At 35.9% G+C, this 18521-nt stretch overlaps 1 protein-coding gene across 1 annotated transcript in view; it reads right to left on the bottom strand.

Moving 5' to 3' along the window:
- Positions 1-18521, bottom strand: part of LRP1B (LDL receptor related protein 1B) — a 2173551-nt gene that overhangs the window by 1190766 nt on the left and 964264 nt on the right. The window contains exons 4-5 of the mRNA XM_027561670.1: positions 6554-6673; positions 1803-1931 (exon numbers count right to left, since the gene is read on the bottom strand). Coding sequence (XP_027417471.1) covers positions 1803-1931; positions 6554-6673 — 249 coding nt within the window. The remainder of the gene's footprint in view (positions 1-1802; positions 1932-6553; positions 6674-18521) is intronic.

Here is an 18521-nt window from a genome sequence, read left to right as displayed (position 1 = left end):
CTGTGTATTCACAGCAATATTGAGTGGATCAATAAACGAAAAAGCCTTCTACTTCTTTCTTCTGTCAATATATTAAATCAGAACTCTCAGTGGTAGGAAAAAAAGAGTAACATATAACTTGACCTATTTTTTCTGGAGGATTACACCCAAAAATAAATAGGGCCTCATAAACCAAGTCAGCAATTGAAAGAAATAAACTAAGAAGTAAAAGAGTTCCTTTCTTGGTAATTTTCTGTACAAATATGTTTTGTAAATCATTAAGCATACTATTTCAGAGAAATAGTTGAAATTGCAACATGAGGTTATGATGCAAAGGGAAGCAGCAATAGCTTGCAGAGCAAATCCAATGCTTTGCTCAATTTAGTTTCAGGAAAGGGAACCCAGTCCCATGTCTAATTTCCCAGTTGCTAATAAAAGGGAGTAGGGGGACATTGATTAACTTATCAAAACATCGTAATTTGAAAATGCATGAAATGAAACCTAATTTGGAGGAAGTTAGAAGATGCTAGATAGAATACCATGTATAATATTTTCATATATTGTCTCCAAGCTAATTCATTTCATGCACACACACACACACACACACACACACACACACACACACACACACACACACACATACAAACAGTGTTATCCTATCATCACCAGAATACCTCATTAGCAAACCAACAATACTTAGGGTTTACTTAGACTGAACACTGTATAGAAAACGTAGGCTTTATATGCACGTAAAAGATAAAGGGAAGGCAGTTTTGAAACATGAAATAAAAACACTTAAGAGGACAACACTCGTTTTAGTAATCTTAACTAGAAAGAACAATTAGTTCTTTTTCCTTTCTTCCTTCCTCCCTTCCTTCCATAAATACACACTGAATACTTACATGTTCCAGGCAATTTTCAGAACTGATTAAGTAACAGTAAACAAAATTGACAAGGTCTGTACTCTCATAATGCTTATATTGTTCTGGGTAAACCCAATGATAAACAAGTACATAAACAAGTTCATTTCAAATGGTAGTGCTATAAAGAAAATAAAACTGAAAAGTCATACTGTTATAAAATAGGTATGAATAAATAAGTACAGTTGAAAATAAGATAGTGTTGGAGAGAGTACACACCCTTAAATAGAATGGTCAGAGGTCATTCTGAGAGTTGACATTTTAGCTAAGACTTGAATGATAAGAATGTGACTATCTTAGGGAAAGCATTGTAGGCAGATCAAACGGAAAATGAAAAGACCTCAAGGAAAGAGAGAATGGCTGAAGGAGAAGGAAACTAGGCTGTCTGGTGTATGATAAAAGGAGAAGTAGTAGGAGAGGAGATGAAAATTAAATGGTACCATATCATTAGCCTTTAGAGGTCCTGTGAGAAGTTGGGTTTTATTCTCAACATAAGTAAAATTATTGGGTGATTTTAAGCAAAATAATGGTGTGGTCTGGTTTATATTTTAGCAGATAACTTTATTATGTGATACATGAATTTTAGAGGGAAGCAGTAAACCACAGAAACCATTTAGGAATCTATCATATAGTCCAGGAGAGAGAAGGGTAATTCAAATCAATTAACCCATTTCCTTTGAACAGGTTTTTTTTGTTCATTATAAACTTCCTGTAATGCAAGGAGTTTTGTAGTGATCAGTGACGACTAAAAGAACTGCTCTGAATTTGTAAGTATGGATCAGTGAATTAAAATGAAGGAAAGATCTATTTCTTCAAAGTCACATTGCTTTATGACATTTCTAATGAAAAGGAACTACAAACAGGAAATGAATTCTGGAAGGACAAAAAAAATAGATAACTTACCATTTTTGGCTTTGCAGGATCTATTGTCTGGCTGCATTATGTAGCCCTCCACACAACTGCAAGCATAGGATCCATATGTATTTACGCAGGACTGGCTGCATGTACCATAAATAGCACATTCATCTTGATCTATAAGGAAAATTAGCATCATTTCTAAGGAGATATATTGTTGGGTACTTTATTCCCCCTGAAGAATATATATATATTTTTTTCCCCCAAACTTTGGAAATAGGCTATTTTTTTTTTTTTAAGAAAGAGCCAACTCCAACATATCTTTTCAAAACCACAGAATCTGAACATAAAATTCATTATTATTTTAAGAGTTACGGACAAGATCAAGCTTAAAATAAAGTCGTTTACTTTAAAGGAAAATTTATTTGCATTTTTGATGGCCAGGCTAGAAGTCCTTGGCTATTTGTGCAAAGGCATTACATGCACTCTGATGAATATTTGTTCAAGAGTTCTACTGTTTATAAATCTGGTTTTTTCAGTATTTTAACAAAGAACTAGTCTGGAAACACAATTTTCAATGAACACATTAAATGAAAGTTCTGGGCCAAGATATGTAAACTACCCTCACTAAATCAAAAGGAGGAAACTTAAATATTCATCAAAAGGAAAAAATTTTATCTTATTTTTTATTTTAATATCTATGGCCCTCCTCCTCTTTCTTTACTCCTTACACTCCCAATACTTTTTTCCTCTAGCACTTGTCCAAACCTCTATAAGCAGCAGATACTTAATGATTGTTCACCAACCAGACAAATTAAAAAAAAAAAAATCTGTCAGTTAATAATTTAGACAAATGTGTATTCAGTCTGTCCTGTGTACCAAGCACTATACTAATCCCTTAAGAAACTAAAACTGATAAAACATGGTTTCAAATGTTGAAACAAGTCTAGTGAAATAAGAATCTCATTTCTATGCACTTCCTTATAACAAAGGCATTCTAGTTATGATAGAAACAGAGAGAGGTAAATGAACCTTCTTGGAATTGAAGGGAGGATGTTAAGTGATGGCTTCATACTGAGCTGAGACTAAAGGATGATTTAGATTTCCTCAGACTAAATAAAAATGGATCAGATGGAAGGAGGTATTGCAGTTAAACAAAACAGCATGTGAAAAATCATTGGGATGACACAGTAGGGATTTCAAACAATTTTAAGTAGTCAAGTGGAATAAGGGTAAAGGCTTCCCTGGTGGCTCAGAGGATAAAGTGTCTGCCTGCAATGTAGGAGACCTGGGTTCCATCCCTGGGTTGGGAAGATCCCCTGGAGAAGGAAATAGCAACCCACTAAAGTATTCTTGCCTGGAGAATCCCATGGACAGAGGAGCCTGGTGAGCTACAGTCCACGGGCTCGCAAAGAGTTGGATACGACTGAGCAACTTCACACAATATTGGGAAAACAGTCTGGGGATGAGATAATAAAGTTATTTGCATGCTAAAGTGCTATAACCATATAGGCATTGGTGAAACATTAATTATAGGAGTTTTATGATCTACTTTGTAATTTAAAACTAAATAAAATCATATGAAAAATGGATTAATGAATATAGAGAAAGAATCCTAGAAAATTACCTATGTGCTAATTTCATATAACAAATTGTGTTTAGAAGTCATAATAGTTTGAACTATAGTGGCAGTAACAATGGAGAAGAGGGAATAGACTCAAATGTTTTAAGAAATAAAAAAGACAACATGTGAAGACTAGATTGGATATGTTGGAAGTGAATGATGGTTTAATTTATAAGAAATATAGATTTGATATCCCCCTTAGGTTATACCATGGTTTCTCTGGTTGCTCAGAGTAAAAATCCACCTGCCAGTGTAGGAGACTCAGGTCCAATCCCTGGGTTGGGAAGATCCCCTGGAGAAGGAAATGGCAACCCACTCCAGTATTCTTACTCAGAGAATTTCATGGACAGAGGAGCCTGGCAGGTTACTGTCCATGGGATAGCAAAGAGACAGACATAACTGAGCATGCACTCACACACTTTAGAGGATATCATGGGAGGAAATACTAAATTTGATTTGGATGTGTTTAATTTGAGACGTCTGCAGAGTATCCTTGAGTAAATGTTAATGCTATGCTATGCTATGCTATGCTAAGTCACTTCAGTCACGTCCGACTCTGTGTGACCCCATAGTCAGCAGCCCACCAGGCTCCCCCGTCCCTGGGATTCTCCAGGCAAGAACACTGGAGTGGGTTGCCATTTCCTTCTCCAGTGCATGAAAGTGAAAAGTGAAAGTGAAGTCGCTCAGTCAGGTCGGACTCTTAGCGACCCCATGGACTGCAGCCTACCAGGCTCCTCCGTCCATGGGATTTTCCAGGCAAGAGTACTGGAGTGGGGTGCCATTGCCTTCTCTGGTAAATGTTAATAAGTAGTTGGAAATATGGGACCAGTAAATAATACAAGATGAGATTGGTCTTGGAGTTTCAGAGAATCAATAGCATATGGATAATAGATCTAAAAAATAGTAGAGACTTGATCCCACATAGAGAAAGGGTAAGTCAGAAATGGGTATAGAAAAATCCTGAAGGATACCAATATTAAAAAGGCAGGCAAGAAAGAGAAATCCATGAACCTCCTCTGAAGAGTAGATTAAACTGCCTGGGTATAATAAGATTATCTATTTGGTCTTTGTTCTCAGTTTCTGGCAGTTTCTAAATCTTGTAATTTTCTGAGTTATACAAAGTAGGTTTTGTAATTATAATGCTGCTGCTTCTGCTAAGTCACTTCAGTCGTGTCCGACTCTGTGCAACCCCATAAATGGCAGCCCACCAGGCTCCCCCATCCATGGGATTTTGCAGGCAAGAGTACTGGAGTGGGGTGCCATTGCCTTCTCCAGTAATTATAATGAGGCCTTCTGAAATACTCTCAAATCTAAACTAATGAGGTAACTCAGGGTGGGACCATTAGGTAATCTCAGAATGGGACTGGCCATCAGAAAGACCAAAAAAGTGATCAGAGGATAGAACTCTCAATCCCATCCTCTGACCCCAATCAAAGAAAGGAGTTTACCAAGGAAAAGCAAAAGAAAAAATTCCTGAGTAGTTAAGGAACATTGAAATTGAGAAACTAAGTCTGATGTACATTACAAAGCAATGAGCCTCTAAGATAAGAATACCTGGGCTCTGGAGATCTGCATTTTAGTTCCAAAGTATTTTACTAAAAAGAGGTGCAGACTTAAGTAAATCACTTAATTTTTCTGGGTCTGTTCTCATTTTGTCACTAGGAGTTTAAAAAATATTCTCTGAGGATTTTTCTAATTTTAAGATTATGTTTTTAAGGTAAAAGTTAAAATATTAAAGCAGAGGTTTAAAGTAATGAGCAAAGAACCAATTTCTTTGGAAAATATTCTTTTTATAAGTGTTGCTGACAATCTAGATATTCTTCAATTTTATACATAGATTCTATATTCCATGTTTTCCTTATATAGATTTTGTATACCATATAAGTTTTTATATTGTGGATACACACACACACACACATACATAAATATATAAATATAATAGAGCTCTTTAGAATGGAGAAATAACCTAAAATAGTTCAATATGTCTGAATAGAGTCATTTTAGGAACTAAACATTTGGTGTACAACATTTATGAAGGCAAAAATTAAAACATTAAATATATAAATATTTGATGTTAATTATTATTCAGTTCAGTCGCTCAGTCATGTCCAACTCTTTGCAACCCCTTGGACTGTAGCATCCCAGGCTTCCCTGTCCATCACCAACTCCCAGAGCTTGCTCAAACTCATGTCCATCAAGTTGGTGATGCCATCTAACCATCTCATCCTCCATTGTCCCCTTCTCCTGATTTCAGTCTTTCCCAACATCAGGGTCTTTTCTAGTGAGTCAGTTCTTCATATCAGATGGCCAAAGTATTGAAGCTTCAGCTTCAGCATCAGTCCTTCCAATGAATATTCAGGACTGATTTCCTTATTTCATTATTATTGCTAATGGTCAAACGCCAGTCACCGGAATTCTAATGGGAAAGTTGAAAGAACATTACAAGATTATTATTAACCTAAACTGGTTAATAACAGATTACTACACTGCAACTATATAACAGGTATAAAATATTGAGAAGGTTAAAATAATTAAATTCAAAGTTTTAGTGACTAAAACATACCCCATGTTGATATGTCCAATGTTTGACATTACTGCAATATGAATTGAAAATTTATATCATTGTATGAGGAATCTAAAATATGGCAAAAATGAACTTATCTAGAAAACCGAAACACACTAACACACATAAAGAATAGATTTGTGGTTGCTAAGGCAGAGGGGCAAAGGGAAACGGACTGGGAGGGAGTTTGGGGTTGGTAGATGCAAAGTATTACATTTAGAATGGATAAACAAAAAGGTCCTGCTGTATAGCATAGGGAATTATGTTCAAGAAACTATGATAAACCATAATGAAAAAGAATATATAAAATAATCTATATATGTGTATAACTGAGTCACTTTGCTGTATAGCAGAAATTTGTATAATATTTTAATCAACCATACCTCAAATTTAAAAAAAAGAAAAGAAAATTGACTTTATAAAGGCTTATCTAATGTTTACATATGTGGTTTTGAGGGAAGAGCCAACTTTTAACTCTCAAAAAAACAAACAAAAAAGTGAACATAAATACTATGTGGAACACATGGTAAGTGTGCAAAGATATTTTATCAAATTTCTGCTAACTAAGACTCTGTTAAAATAAAACTTAATAGAATAACATGTCATAGTTACCTTTACAACTTCTTCCATCTTCTTTTATTTCAAATCCATCCTCACAGTAGCACATTGTACTATTTCTGACCATAGCACATTTATGCTGACAATTCAACTGCTGGCAATTGGGCAACAGTTCTGTGGAGGAAAAACAAAGATATTATGTCTTTATAACTATGCACACATGTATACTATTTAAATTTAAATGTTACTATTTACACAGTGCATACTGTAATAATAAAGCTTTGATAGATTTCCTAGAAAGTTTCTGTACTGGTTTACAAAACAATATTGATTCCCCCCAAAATATTCTGGATTGCATTTGTTCAAAGTACTGTCAATAAAATTTCAGATCAATCTGTTCAGTCTTTCACTTTCTCCCTTATTACATATGTTCAAAGTCACAAATCCTTTCAAATTCTGGTAAATTAAATTATTTCAAGAGGAAAAATGTCAACTCAGTGGTTGATTTCACCATTTATGCCTTTCCTATCTGATATATCCATTGATTTTCTATCTTTTGTGGCTTTGTTTTGATTTAGTAATCCATGTATAACCTTCAGAGCAATCAATGTGAGTATATTCCATTTCAATAATTTATCTTTCACTGGTAGCAAAATATTAAACACTGGACATAATATATTTCATTATATCTAAATCTTTTCAGAAAAAATATGTCATTGAAACCAAAGTTAACCAAACCTCAGAGCAAATTATGATTCAATATGATACAAAACAGAGAGGAACTGACAGACATGTTAGTTGCACAAATAATTTCTAACATCAATAAGTTTGCTAAACTAGAAAAAGTATATGGATAGAATATATGACTGACTGTGGATTGTGGCAATTTCTTTTTTTTTTTTTTCCAAATAGGGGGAAAAATAAAGTTTTTAATGATTCAAAATAAATATCTGCCACAGACTTAGCTGGTGTTTCAGAAATATTATAAATTTTGATAAAAATACATGAAAACCCCAATGTGAAAAGAATAGCTAGAACATTCAAACCTGAAAATTTGCTATTTTACTAAAAATTAATTATCTATAGTATTAACCCCATTGCTTTTCAACTTTTATACAATTATTTTAGGCAGCACCACTTCTTAAAAATTTAAAGCTCCTTCTTAACAGTAACTTGCAAATGATGATCTTGTTTCCTATTTTCCTGAGAAAATCGAAGCTATCAACAGAAAATTTCCACAGATATATGTTGCACATTGTCTTTCTTTTCAAATCTGGTTCGACTCATAATTAAAGCTCCAACCATAATTCCTGTGCACAAATCCCTGCCCCTTTCACTTACTCAGGGATCAGTTCAGTCTTTCTCAATTTCCTCTCTTAATCATTTTTAAAATTTGTATTAGATCAAACTAAAGCCTCCATCTCTTTTTGTCAATTAAATTTCACTGGAACATAATCACAGTCATTTGTTTACACATTGCCTATGTCTACTTTTACAAACAGAGCTAAATTAGTTGGCTTAGTTGAGTCACTGGCCTCCCAAATCTAAAATATTAATATTTGCCATATTCCTTTACAGACTGTTTTCTAACCTTTGTATTCTCATTTTCAGCATCAAACATAATTTTATTAAAAACAAAAAAAGCTTGATCTCACTTCCTCTACTAGTCACTGTTGCCCAATTTCTCTGTTCCACTTTATAATAAAAATTTACAAAATAATCCATACTCACTGCCTCTCCTTCCTCTTTGTTTCAATCTTAAGCCCACTCCATCAAGCTTTTATCTCCATTGCTCTAGAGACTGCTCATACATAAGTATCCGATGACCTTGATGTTGATAAGTATAATGGCCTTTTCTCAATCCTCAACTTACTTGACCTATGAGCAGCACTTCACACTGTTAACGACTCCTTCCTGCTACACAGTCATCACTTTGCTTCCAGGTCCTGGTTTTCCTATTTCACAGCCTCTTTTTTACAGTTCCACATTTTCCTCTCAACTTCTTAAGGCTGAAGTACTCTGGGGTAGAAACCTGGTTCTTTTTCTCTTGCCTAACAATATGCTACTAGTAAATTCATCAGTTATCATAGTTTCCCCTCTAACGGGAACATACTCCAATCCCACAACTTGAAAGCTTTAACTTGTGCCCTCTTTAGTGATTTTCACTGCTATGATTACAACTGAGACTTCAAATCTATTTACCTTTGAGATGAAAGTAAAAGTGAAAGTCACTCAGTTGTGTCCAACTCTTTGCGACCCCATGGACTTCACAGTCCATGGAATCATCCAGGCCAGAGAAAGGAGTGGGTATCCTTTTCTTTCTCCAGGGGATCTTTCCAACCCAGGGATCAAACCTAGGTCTCCAACATTGCAGGTGGATTCTTTACCAGCTGAGCCACAAGTGAAGCTGGTATTCCTTTGAAATACCTGGAACAATTTCTGCTTCCTTTATATAAATTCAACCAATATATGAATCAATTACATCTGATTTTTAGGTTTGAAATTGGGGTCAATGCTAACTATATGCTAATATAAACATTAGCATTTGCATAATGTGCAAAGACCAGTCATTTGGTCTGCAAAATGTTATTAATAAAAATACAGACTGAATGTGTTGTGCTTAGCTGCTCAGTTGTGTCCAACTCTTTGCGACTACATGGACAGTAGCCTGCCAGGCTCCTCTGTCCATGGAGATTTTCCAGGAAAGAATAGTAGAGTGTGTAGTCATTCCCTTCTGCATGGGATCTTCCCATCTCAGTAATCAAACCCAGGTCTCCCACATGGCAGATAGATTCTATACCATCTGAGCTACCAAGGAAACCCATAGAATAAATGGATCTTTAGAAATTATGACATTTTTGTTTTGCGTGGTAGTTATTTATATTTTGGTTTCCTCCACCAGCATCTACAGCTATAAATTATAAATTTAAATATATACATGTATATACATACACACACACACACATATATCAAGTTTTTTAAAACACAAAATCTCTTTGAAACCCTATAAAGTAAAAAATGTAGATATTATTGTAATTTAAAAGTTTCAGATGAGGAAACTTATGGTTGGTAACTAATTTAACATTATACAGTAAATATATGATGGTGATGGTATTCAAAAATTCAAATCAAGATCAAGTTGACTATAAACAAAGACTATGTTTTCAAATCCCAAAGAAAGGCAGTGCCAAAGAATGCTGAAACTACCACACAATTACACTCATCTCACACGCTAATAAAGTAATACTTAAAATTCTTTAAGCCAGGCTTCAGCAATATGTGAACTCTGAGCTTCCAGATGTTCAAGCTGGTTTTAGAAAAGGCAGAGGAACCAGAGATCAAATTGCCAATATCTGCTGGATCATCGAAAAAGCAAGAGTTCCAGAAAAACATCTATTTCTGCTTTATTGACTATGCCAAAGCCTTTGACTGTGTGGATCACAATAAACTGTGGAAAATTCTGAAAGAGATGGGAATACCAGACCACCTGACCTACCTCTGAGAAACCTATATGCAGGTCAGGAAGCAACAGTTACTGAACATGGAACAACAGACTGGTTCCAAGCAGGAAAAGGAGTATGTCTAGGCTGTATATTGTCACCCTTCTTTTTCAACTTATATGCAGAGTACATCATGAGAAACACTGGGTTGGAAGAAGCACAGGCTGGAAGCAAGATTGCCGGGAGGAATATCAATAACCCATGACACCACCCTTATGGCAGAAAGTGAAGAAGAACTAAAGAGCCTCTTGATGAAGGTGAAAGAGGAGAGTGAAAATGTTGGCTTAAAGCTCAACATTCAGAAAACTAAGATCATGACATCTGGTCCCTTCACTTCATGGCAAAAAGATAGGGAAACATTGGAAATAGTGACAGACTTTATCTTTCTGGGCTCCAAAATCACCGTAGATGGTGATTGCAGCCATGAAATTAAAAGACGCTAACTCCTTGGAAGGAAAGTTATAATCAACCTAGGCAGCATATTGAAATGCAGAGACATTACTTTATCCACATAGGTCTATCTAGTCAAGGCTATGGTTTTTCCAGTGGTCATGTATGGATGTGAGAGTTGGCCTATAAAGAAAGCTGAGTGCCAAAGAATTGATGCTTTTGAACTGTGGTGTTGGAGAAGACTCTTGAGAGTCCCTTGGACTGCAAGGAGATCCAAACAGTCCATCCTAAAGGAGATCAGTCCCGAATATTCATTGGAAGGACTGATGCTGAAGCTGAAACTCCAGTACTTTGGCCACCTGATGGGAAGAGCTGACTCATTGGAAAAGACCCTGATGCTGGGAAAGACTGAGGGCAGGAGGTAAAGGGGAGGACAGAGGATGAGATGGTTGGATGGCATCACAGACTCAATGGACATGGGTTTGGGTGAACTCTGGGAGTTGGTAATGGACAGGGAGGCCTGGCGTGCTGCGGTTCATGGGGTCACAAAGAGTCGGACATGACTGAGTGACTGAACTGAACTGAATGCTCTCAAAATGTCTCTAATTCCCACTGTAGGATTTGGTGATAGTTGAAACCATGTTTGTTTGTTTGTTTGTTTGTTTGTTTCATTCTAGGTTCAGTAGTGTGCTAGATGTAAGAAGTGTTTCATAATTTGTATAGGATGAATGAACCAATAGCTTAACTTGAGGATGAGAATTAACACTCTCAGATGTCCTTTCTAATCCAATAAATTAAACTATGTTCTGAAGATAGTTAATTTACATCTGTAAGTTAGGTAATTGAGTTGTCAAATCTGGTTTGATTTTGGTGGAATCGGTCTAAAATTGCCTTTACTACATATGCTTCTTTTAGTTCAACAAGAAACATCTTTTCAATGCTAAGGGTTTGGGTTTCACAGATGCAAAACTGCTTTAGACAAATTAATGACCTACAACATGAGTGTCAAAGTGAGTTGGGTTAGAAGAAAAGCACAACAATGTAGAAAACAACTATAATTCACAGCAGAACAACACATATTCTAAATAAAAATACAAGTGACACTAACTGGAAAGAATAGAATATAAGAAATGGAGGTGGGCATCTGGAAAAACAGGTTGTGAAAGAAGTGAAATTTAAACTAAAATTTAAAAGATGAATTCAGTAGACAAAATTATGAGCATGTACTCCAGATAAAGCAGACAAAATGAGAATATGTTCTTTTTTTAATAAAAGCATATAAGAGATAAATATAATGATAAATAAGCCTGTATGGCTACAACATAATATTTGATGTGGAAGGGAATGGGACATGAACCATTATTAGTAGTAGTATAGAACAAGATTAATTCTTAGATTAAGTAGAATTTTCTGTTTCAATAGTGGGAAGCAGCAATAGTTGAGGCAGAAGTGATAGTACCCTAACTTGTATTGTTTGAAAGTATGAGAAAAATGAGTAAAAGATCCAGTGAAGAAAAAAAAAAAGCTATCTAAAAGGCTAGAAATTGGGAGTATGAATTTTTAGACAAATGGGTGGCCAAAAACTTGGTGAAGGCATAATAACACTGAGTTAATAGCACTAATAAAGTGAATTAAGAATATCGGATGGACTGGAAGTTAAGGAGAAACACCAAGTTTGCTTTTGACTGTTTGGTTTAAAATGTTGACAAAAATACTCTAGGGGAGACTTGAGAATTTGAGTCTAAGAAGAAAAGTCTGAACTAGAAATAGAAAATTGGAAGTCACAAGCTATAATTGGTAATTGAAGTCCAAAGAGAAAATAACCATCCCTTTAAAAAAAGAATATTTATGATATAAATCAAACCTAGAAAATTTTTACATGTGAAAGGCAAAATTTTATGTGTCAAAGAAGAGTGAGAATTAAATATATAGATGAAGGAACTAGAATGCTTCATAAAACATGAAGAACAGTCCATGAAATTAGATCAATAAACAATTTTTTTGAGACATACACTTGGATATATATTGTATATATATATATGTATGTGTGTGTGTGTGTGTGTGTGTATATGTGTGTGTGTGTGTGTATATATATATACATCATGAGAAATGTAGGCTGGATGAAGCACAAACTGGAATCAAGATTGCCGGGAGAAATATCAGTAATCTCAGATATGCAGATGACATCACCCTTGTGGCAGAAAGTGAAGAATTACAGAGCCTCTTGATGAAAGTGAAAGAGGAGAGTGAAAAAGTTGGCTTAAAGCTCAACATTCAGAAAACGAAGATCATGGCATCTGATCCCATCACTTCACGGCAAATAGATGGGGAAACAGTGGAATCAGTGACAGACTTTATCTTTTTGCACTCCAAAATCACTGCAGATGGTGATTACAGCCATGAAATTAAAAGATGCTTGCTCCTTGGAAGAAATGTTGTGACCAACCTAGACAGCATATTAAAAAGCAGAGACAGTACCTTGCCAACAAAGGTTCATTTAGTCCAAACTATGGTTTTTCCAGTAGTCATGTATGGATGTGAGAGTTGGACTATAAAGAAATCCGAGTGCCAAAGAATTGATGCTTTTGAACTGTGGTGTTGAAGACTCTTGAGAGTCCCTTGGACTGCAAGGAGATGAAACCAGTCATTCATTGGAAGGACAGATGTTGAAGCTGAAACTCCAATGCTTTGGTGACTTGATGTGAAGAACTGACTCATTTGAAAAGACCCTGATGCTGGAAAAGATTGAAGGTGGGAAGAGTAGGGGATGACAGAAGATGAGATGGTTGGATGGCATCATCGACTCTAAGAGTTGGTGATGGACTGGGAAGCCTGGCATGCTTCAGTGCATGGGGTCACAAAGAGTTGGACATGACTGAGCAACTGAACTGAACTGAACTTGGATAAAGTCTGAAAACTGCACTGGGCTTCCTAATATGATTAACCAAGACCTTTAAAATGGTTTCAATGGAGCAGAGGGGACAGAGATACATGAAGTAAGAGGTTGAGACAGAAAGAGGGACGGTTTCTCATATAAAATACCAATATTTTATAGGATAAAGAACATGAAGGTAGGGGTATGACCCAATTTATTTAATCTGTACCTGAGGACAGGCATATTAACTCATTGCTTTAAATACATTGTTCTCCACGTAACCATGGGAAATAGATGGGGAAACAGTGGAAACAGTGTCAGACTTTATTTTTCTGGGCTCCAAAATTACTGCAGATGGTGACTGCAGCCATGAAATTAAAAGACGCTTACTCCTTGAAAGGAAAGTTATGACCGACCTAGATAGCATATTCAAAAGCAGAAACATTACTTTGCCAACAAAGGTCTGTCTAGTCAAGGCTATGGTTTTTCCAGTGGTCATGTATGGATGTGAGAGTTGGACTATGAAGAAGGCTGAGTGCCGAAGAATTGATGCTTTTGAACTATGGTGTTGGAGAAGACTCTTGAGAGTCCCTTGGACTGCAAGGAGATCCAACCAGTCCATTCTAAAGGAGCTCAGCCCTGGGATTTCTTTGGAAGGAATGATGCTAAAGCTGAAACTCTAGTACTTTGGCCACCTCATGTGAAGAGTTGACTCATTGGAAAAGACTCTGATGCTGGGAGGGATTGGGGGCAAGAGGAGAAGGGGATGACAGAAGATGAGATGGCTGGATGGCATCACTGACTCGATGTATGTGAGTCTCAGTGAACTCCGGGAGTTGGTGATGGACAGGGAGGCCTGGCGTGCTGCGATTCATGGAGTCACAAAGAGTCGGACACGACTGAGCAACTGATCTGATCTGATTTAGCTCAACTCTTTCTTTACCCTATCTCATTCCAAAGTAAAGCATCCATAGACTATTACTTCCATCTTTTTGTTCTCTCCATTCTTGAAACCCCTCGAGTATGAAGAGGACAATACATGCTACAAGGTTACCAACATGATGACAGTGATGGGGAGAACTGAGGAGAAATAAGAGAAAATGGGTTAAATGCTTATGAAAGATCAAACCTCACACATGCTTTTGAGTATTAGGTGGGAGTCTGATGGTTAAAAATAGCAAAGGAGACAAGGGCAGCTTAGCTTTTTGTTTATTGAAATTTTACTGCATGAGAACTTCTGTATGTATAGAATGATGCTAGGGAAACAATTAAGCAGTGTTTTATATCAGATGAAATGGTAAATATTGACTATTCTAACAGATTGAGAAGAACTATGAAGAGCTAACAATATGAAAAACTAAAATTTAATATTTGGCTTGGCTCCGTGAAAGCAATACTAATTATTGTAATGCTATCTATTTGAACTGCTTACCATTTATGCTTAATTACATTCAACACTGTAATGATTATGTACATAATTAAAAGTGCATCAGATTAATTTTGTTAGAAAGCTTATTTGAGTAGAACAGAAATTTTGTGCTTGGATCATCAATCTTCATAGTGCTTCAAATGAAGCATAGTTATTGGTTCATGCAAGATTATCATTGGTTTGAATCTTAGACTCAAGTAGAAAGATCAGTAGTATCTAAATGAATGAAACATGCAAATCAGAACACAGATATGGAAACATGGTATCTTATCTCTGTTCCCCAGTATTACCATAAAAGAAAAGTATCTTTTTAATTAAATGAGAGGGGCTACTATATAGAAATCCAATCCAGTGCAAATAATGAGGACTCCCCAACAAGGACACACATATTCTGTGACTTAAGGAAATGTTTTTGTGTTTTTTTTTCAAAACTGTATAGGAGAATATTATAAAATGTGAGTATATTTTCTGTATAAAATACAAATTAACACTTGACAATTAGTAGGTAGCCTTGAGTATATAAGCTTCTAAGCCATTATTTTTTTTTTAATTGGAACATAGTTACTTCATAATGCTGTGTTAGTTTCTGCTGTAAATGAGGTGAATTAGCTATGTGTATACATATGTCCCCTTCCTCTTGAGCCTGCCTCCATTCCCCTCATCCTACCCTTCTAGGTCATCACAAAGCACTACACTGAGCTCCTTCTACTATACAGAAGCTTCCTGCTATCTATTTTTCACATGATACTGTATATATATCAATGCTACTCTTACTCTTTAACTTAAGAATAGATTCAAGAAATAGACTTCTGAATTTGTATTACTAATAAAAAGTAAGAGGAATATAGAAGGATAGACAATTTATACTAAATCTCATTTCTCTTTTACTATTCTTTTTCTTTTCTTCTGTGTGTGGTATCATATCACATACACAGCTTTGGACTCTGGAGCCGAAGGACTGAAGCTCTAACCCTGGTTTAACTAATTTCAGGCTATGCTAGTATGGCAAATATGGTGCCCTAGGAGGTGATAAGTGGTAAAGAATCCACCTGCTAATGCAGGAGATGCAAGAGATGAGGGTTCAATCCCTGGGTCAGGAAGCCCGTGGAAGAGGAAATGGCAACCCACTTTAGTATTCTTGCCTGAGAAATCCCAAGGACAGACAAGCCTGGTGGGCTACATGAGTCACATAGAGTCAGACACAACTGAGGAATAGAGCACACATTGTGGCAAATAATACCTAATGTTAACCAACCCTGTTTCTCTCCTTCTGGACAAATAAAACAATGAGATTTCCTAGTTGACTTGTTAGGTTGGAACCATATACCTGGTTTCTAGATGATGTAATATGTACAAAATTAGTTTGTGCCACTTCCTAACCTGGACCCTAAAGGATTTTGACAATTTTTTACAGTCTCTTGACTTGTCAACCCTATGGATGCAGGGAATCCAGTAGAAAACTGGTAGGACCCTGGGACGGCAAGATCCAAAACTTAAAACAGTACACATGGGAAGCATCTATTGATAACCCAACTGGATTGTGGTATCAGTGACAATTTGGATTTTTGTTGCATTAAATGTCTGAGTTAGCAGGGTTGTTACATAATACAATGGTAATGGGCAAATGACGTAAGCTCTTTATACCTGTTTTTTCTTATCTTTAACATGGGAAAAAATAATAGAAACTACCTCATAGGGTGTTGTGAAGCTTAAATGAGGACAATTCTTAAAATATAGCCTGCCTCATAGAAACTCTTTAAATTATCATTATTATCTTTATTATCATTTTACCACTCAAGCATAATCATCTATTCAGTACAACAGAATACCTGTCATCAAAATTCTTGTCATAATTTCTATATTTTTCAAGAAATTTGGAACAATGTTTCACTTTACAATAGATAGATTTTTTTCTTTTGCTCTTTTATTTTTGGGTGTCACATAAAATAGTACTAGTTTTGCCCCTAAATCACTTCTGCATCTTTTGGTATCTTCTGGAGATCTTTTTTTTTTTTTTGGTAAATTCTTCTGAAATCATTCCCTGAATGAAAATTATCCAACTCACAAAGAAATATGGCAGAAAACAAAAATTTCTCTATACTGCCTAACTGGTTTCTATAAGATATGAATATTATTCTCTGAAACAATGTATACGGACATCTAATTTGCTACATAAGTATCAACCAATCAACAATCCAGACATGCAATTTTCAGCAAATACTTATGCTAGTCTGCATAGTCTATTTTTGAGCTTTTTAACAGCACTGGGATTTAGATCACATTTCCACAAATGTACACAGGTTTATGATTTTGGAAACCCATACAAATAAATTTTGCTAACCTGCCTCCAAGTAAAAGTATCAGTAGAGAAAGGTTATTAGAAGTTGGTAAGCAGATGTCACAAGTTATTACTTTTAGAGATTTCTTCCCTCATTTGTTTTGTTTATGTAAATACCTATAAACCAATGTCCAATTGGTATATATGGACAATAATACCTATGTCCAATCCTGTATATGTAGCCACCATATCATCAGTGGATTATGCTGACTGCCTTTATGAACTATAATCAAACAATACACATTGATCATGCATTGGACTCGGTGGGATAGTTAGAACAGAGCTAGGTTTGTGTGCTTCTAGGTTATATGTTCCTTCCTGAACATATAATGACAACTTTTATAAACTCTTTGAAGATACAAAAAGTATAGGCATTTTTCAACATATAAGCCATCTGAGATATTATTTTATAAAATGGAGTAAAACTTCATTCTCAATTTTAGTAATCAAGTTTCTTCTAGAATTTAGCTTATACAAAAATGCCTTTTACCCACAATGATAATCATGCTAATGAGAAATAATTTCTTTCCCTATGTAGTACCTTTATAAAATCCATATTTCACTCACTTTTGTACTTGGAAATTGAAAAGTTGACCCAGCTACTTATCATACCAGACAGTCCCTCTTGTCAGCAGGACAAATGCCTGACGTATATAGAAGAGTGATAATTTCTGTCATATCATTCAACCTCTAACCCCTGTTTCCTTACCCTGGTAAAATGCAGTTTGAGCTGGTTTACAGAGATTAGGCTGCTGCTTATGACTGCTATGGTGGATTTCTTCAGAGTTCTTTGCCTAGTACAAGCTTACTGTCCCGGTTTCTAGTTTTCAGTATATTCCCAAATAGAAAGATATGACATTATGGCAATTCTTTTTTAATTAATTTTAATTGGAGGCTAATTACTTTACAATATTGTAGTAGTTTTTCCCATACATTGACATGAATCAGCCATGGGTGTACATGGGTCCCCCATCCTGAACCCCCTTCCCATCTCCCTCCCCATCCCATTCCTCAGTGTTGTCCCAGTGCACTGGCCATGAGCGCCCTGTCTCCTGCATCAAACCTGGACTGGTGACCCATTTCACATACGGTAATATACATGTTTCAATGCTATTCTCTCAAATCATCCCACCCTTGCCTTCTCCCAGAGTCCAAAAGTCTGTTCTTTACATCTGTGTCTCTTTTGCTGTCTTGCATAAAGGGTCATTGTTATCATCTTTCTAAATTCCATATATATGTGTTAATATAATGTATTGGCGCTTTTCCTTCTGACTTACTTCACTCTGTATAGGCTCCAGTTTCACCCACCTCATTAGAACTGATTAAAATGTATGTATGTAATACTCCATTGTGTATATGTACCACAGCTTTATTATCCATTCATCTGCTGATGGACATCTAGGTTGCTTCCATGTCCCAGCTATTGTAAACAGTGCTGCAATGAATATTGGGGTACATGTGTCTCTTTCAATTCTGGTTTCCTTGGTTTG

Source organism: Bos indicus x Bos taurus, chromosome 2, assembly GCF_003369695.1.
Source record: "Bos indicus x Bos taurus breed Angus x Brahman F1 hybrid chromosome 2, Bos_hybrid_MaternalHap_v2.0, whole genome shotgun sequence".
Taxonomy (NCBI): domain Eukaryota; kingdom Metazoa; phylum Chordata; class Mammalia; order Artiodactyla; family Bovidae; genus Bos; species Bos indicus x Bos taurus.
The sequence above is the reverse complement of the archived record's forward strand: the minus strand, read 5'-3'. Positions and strand labels throughout refer to the sequence as shown.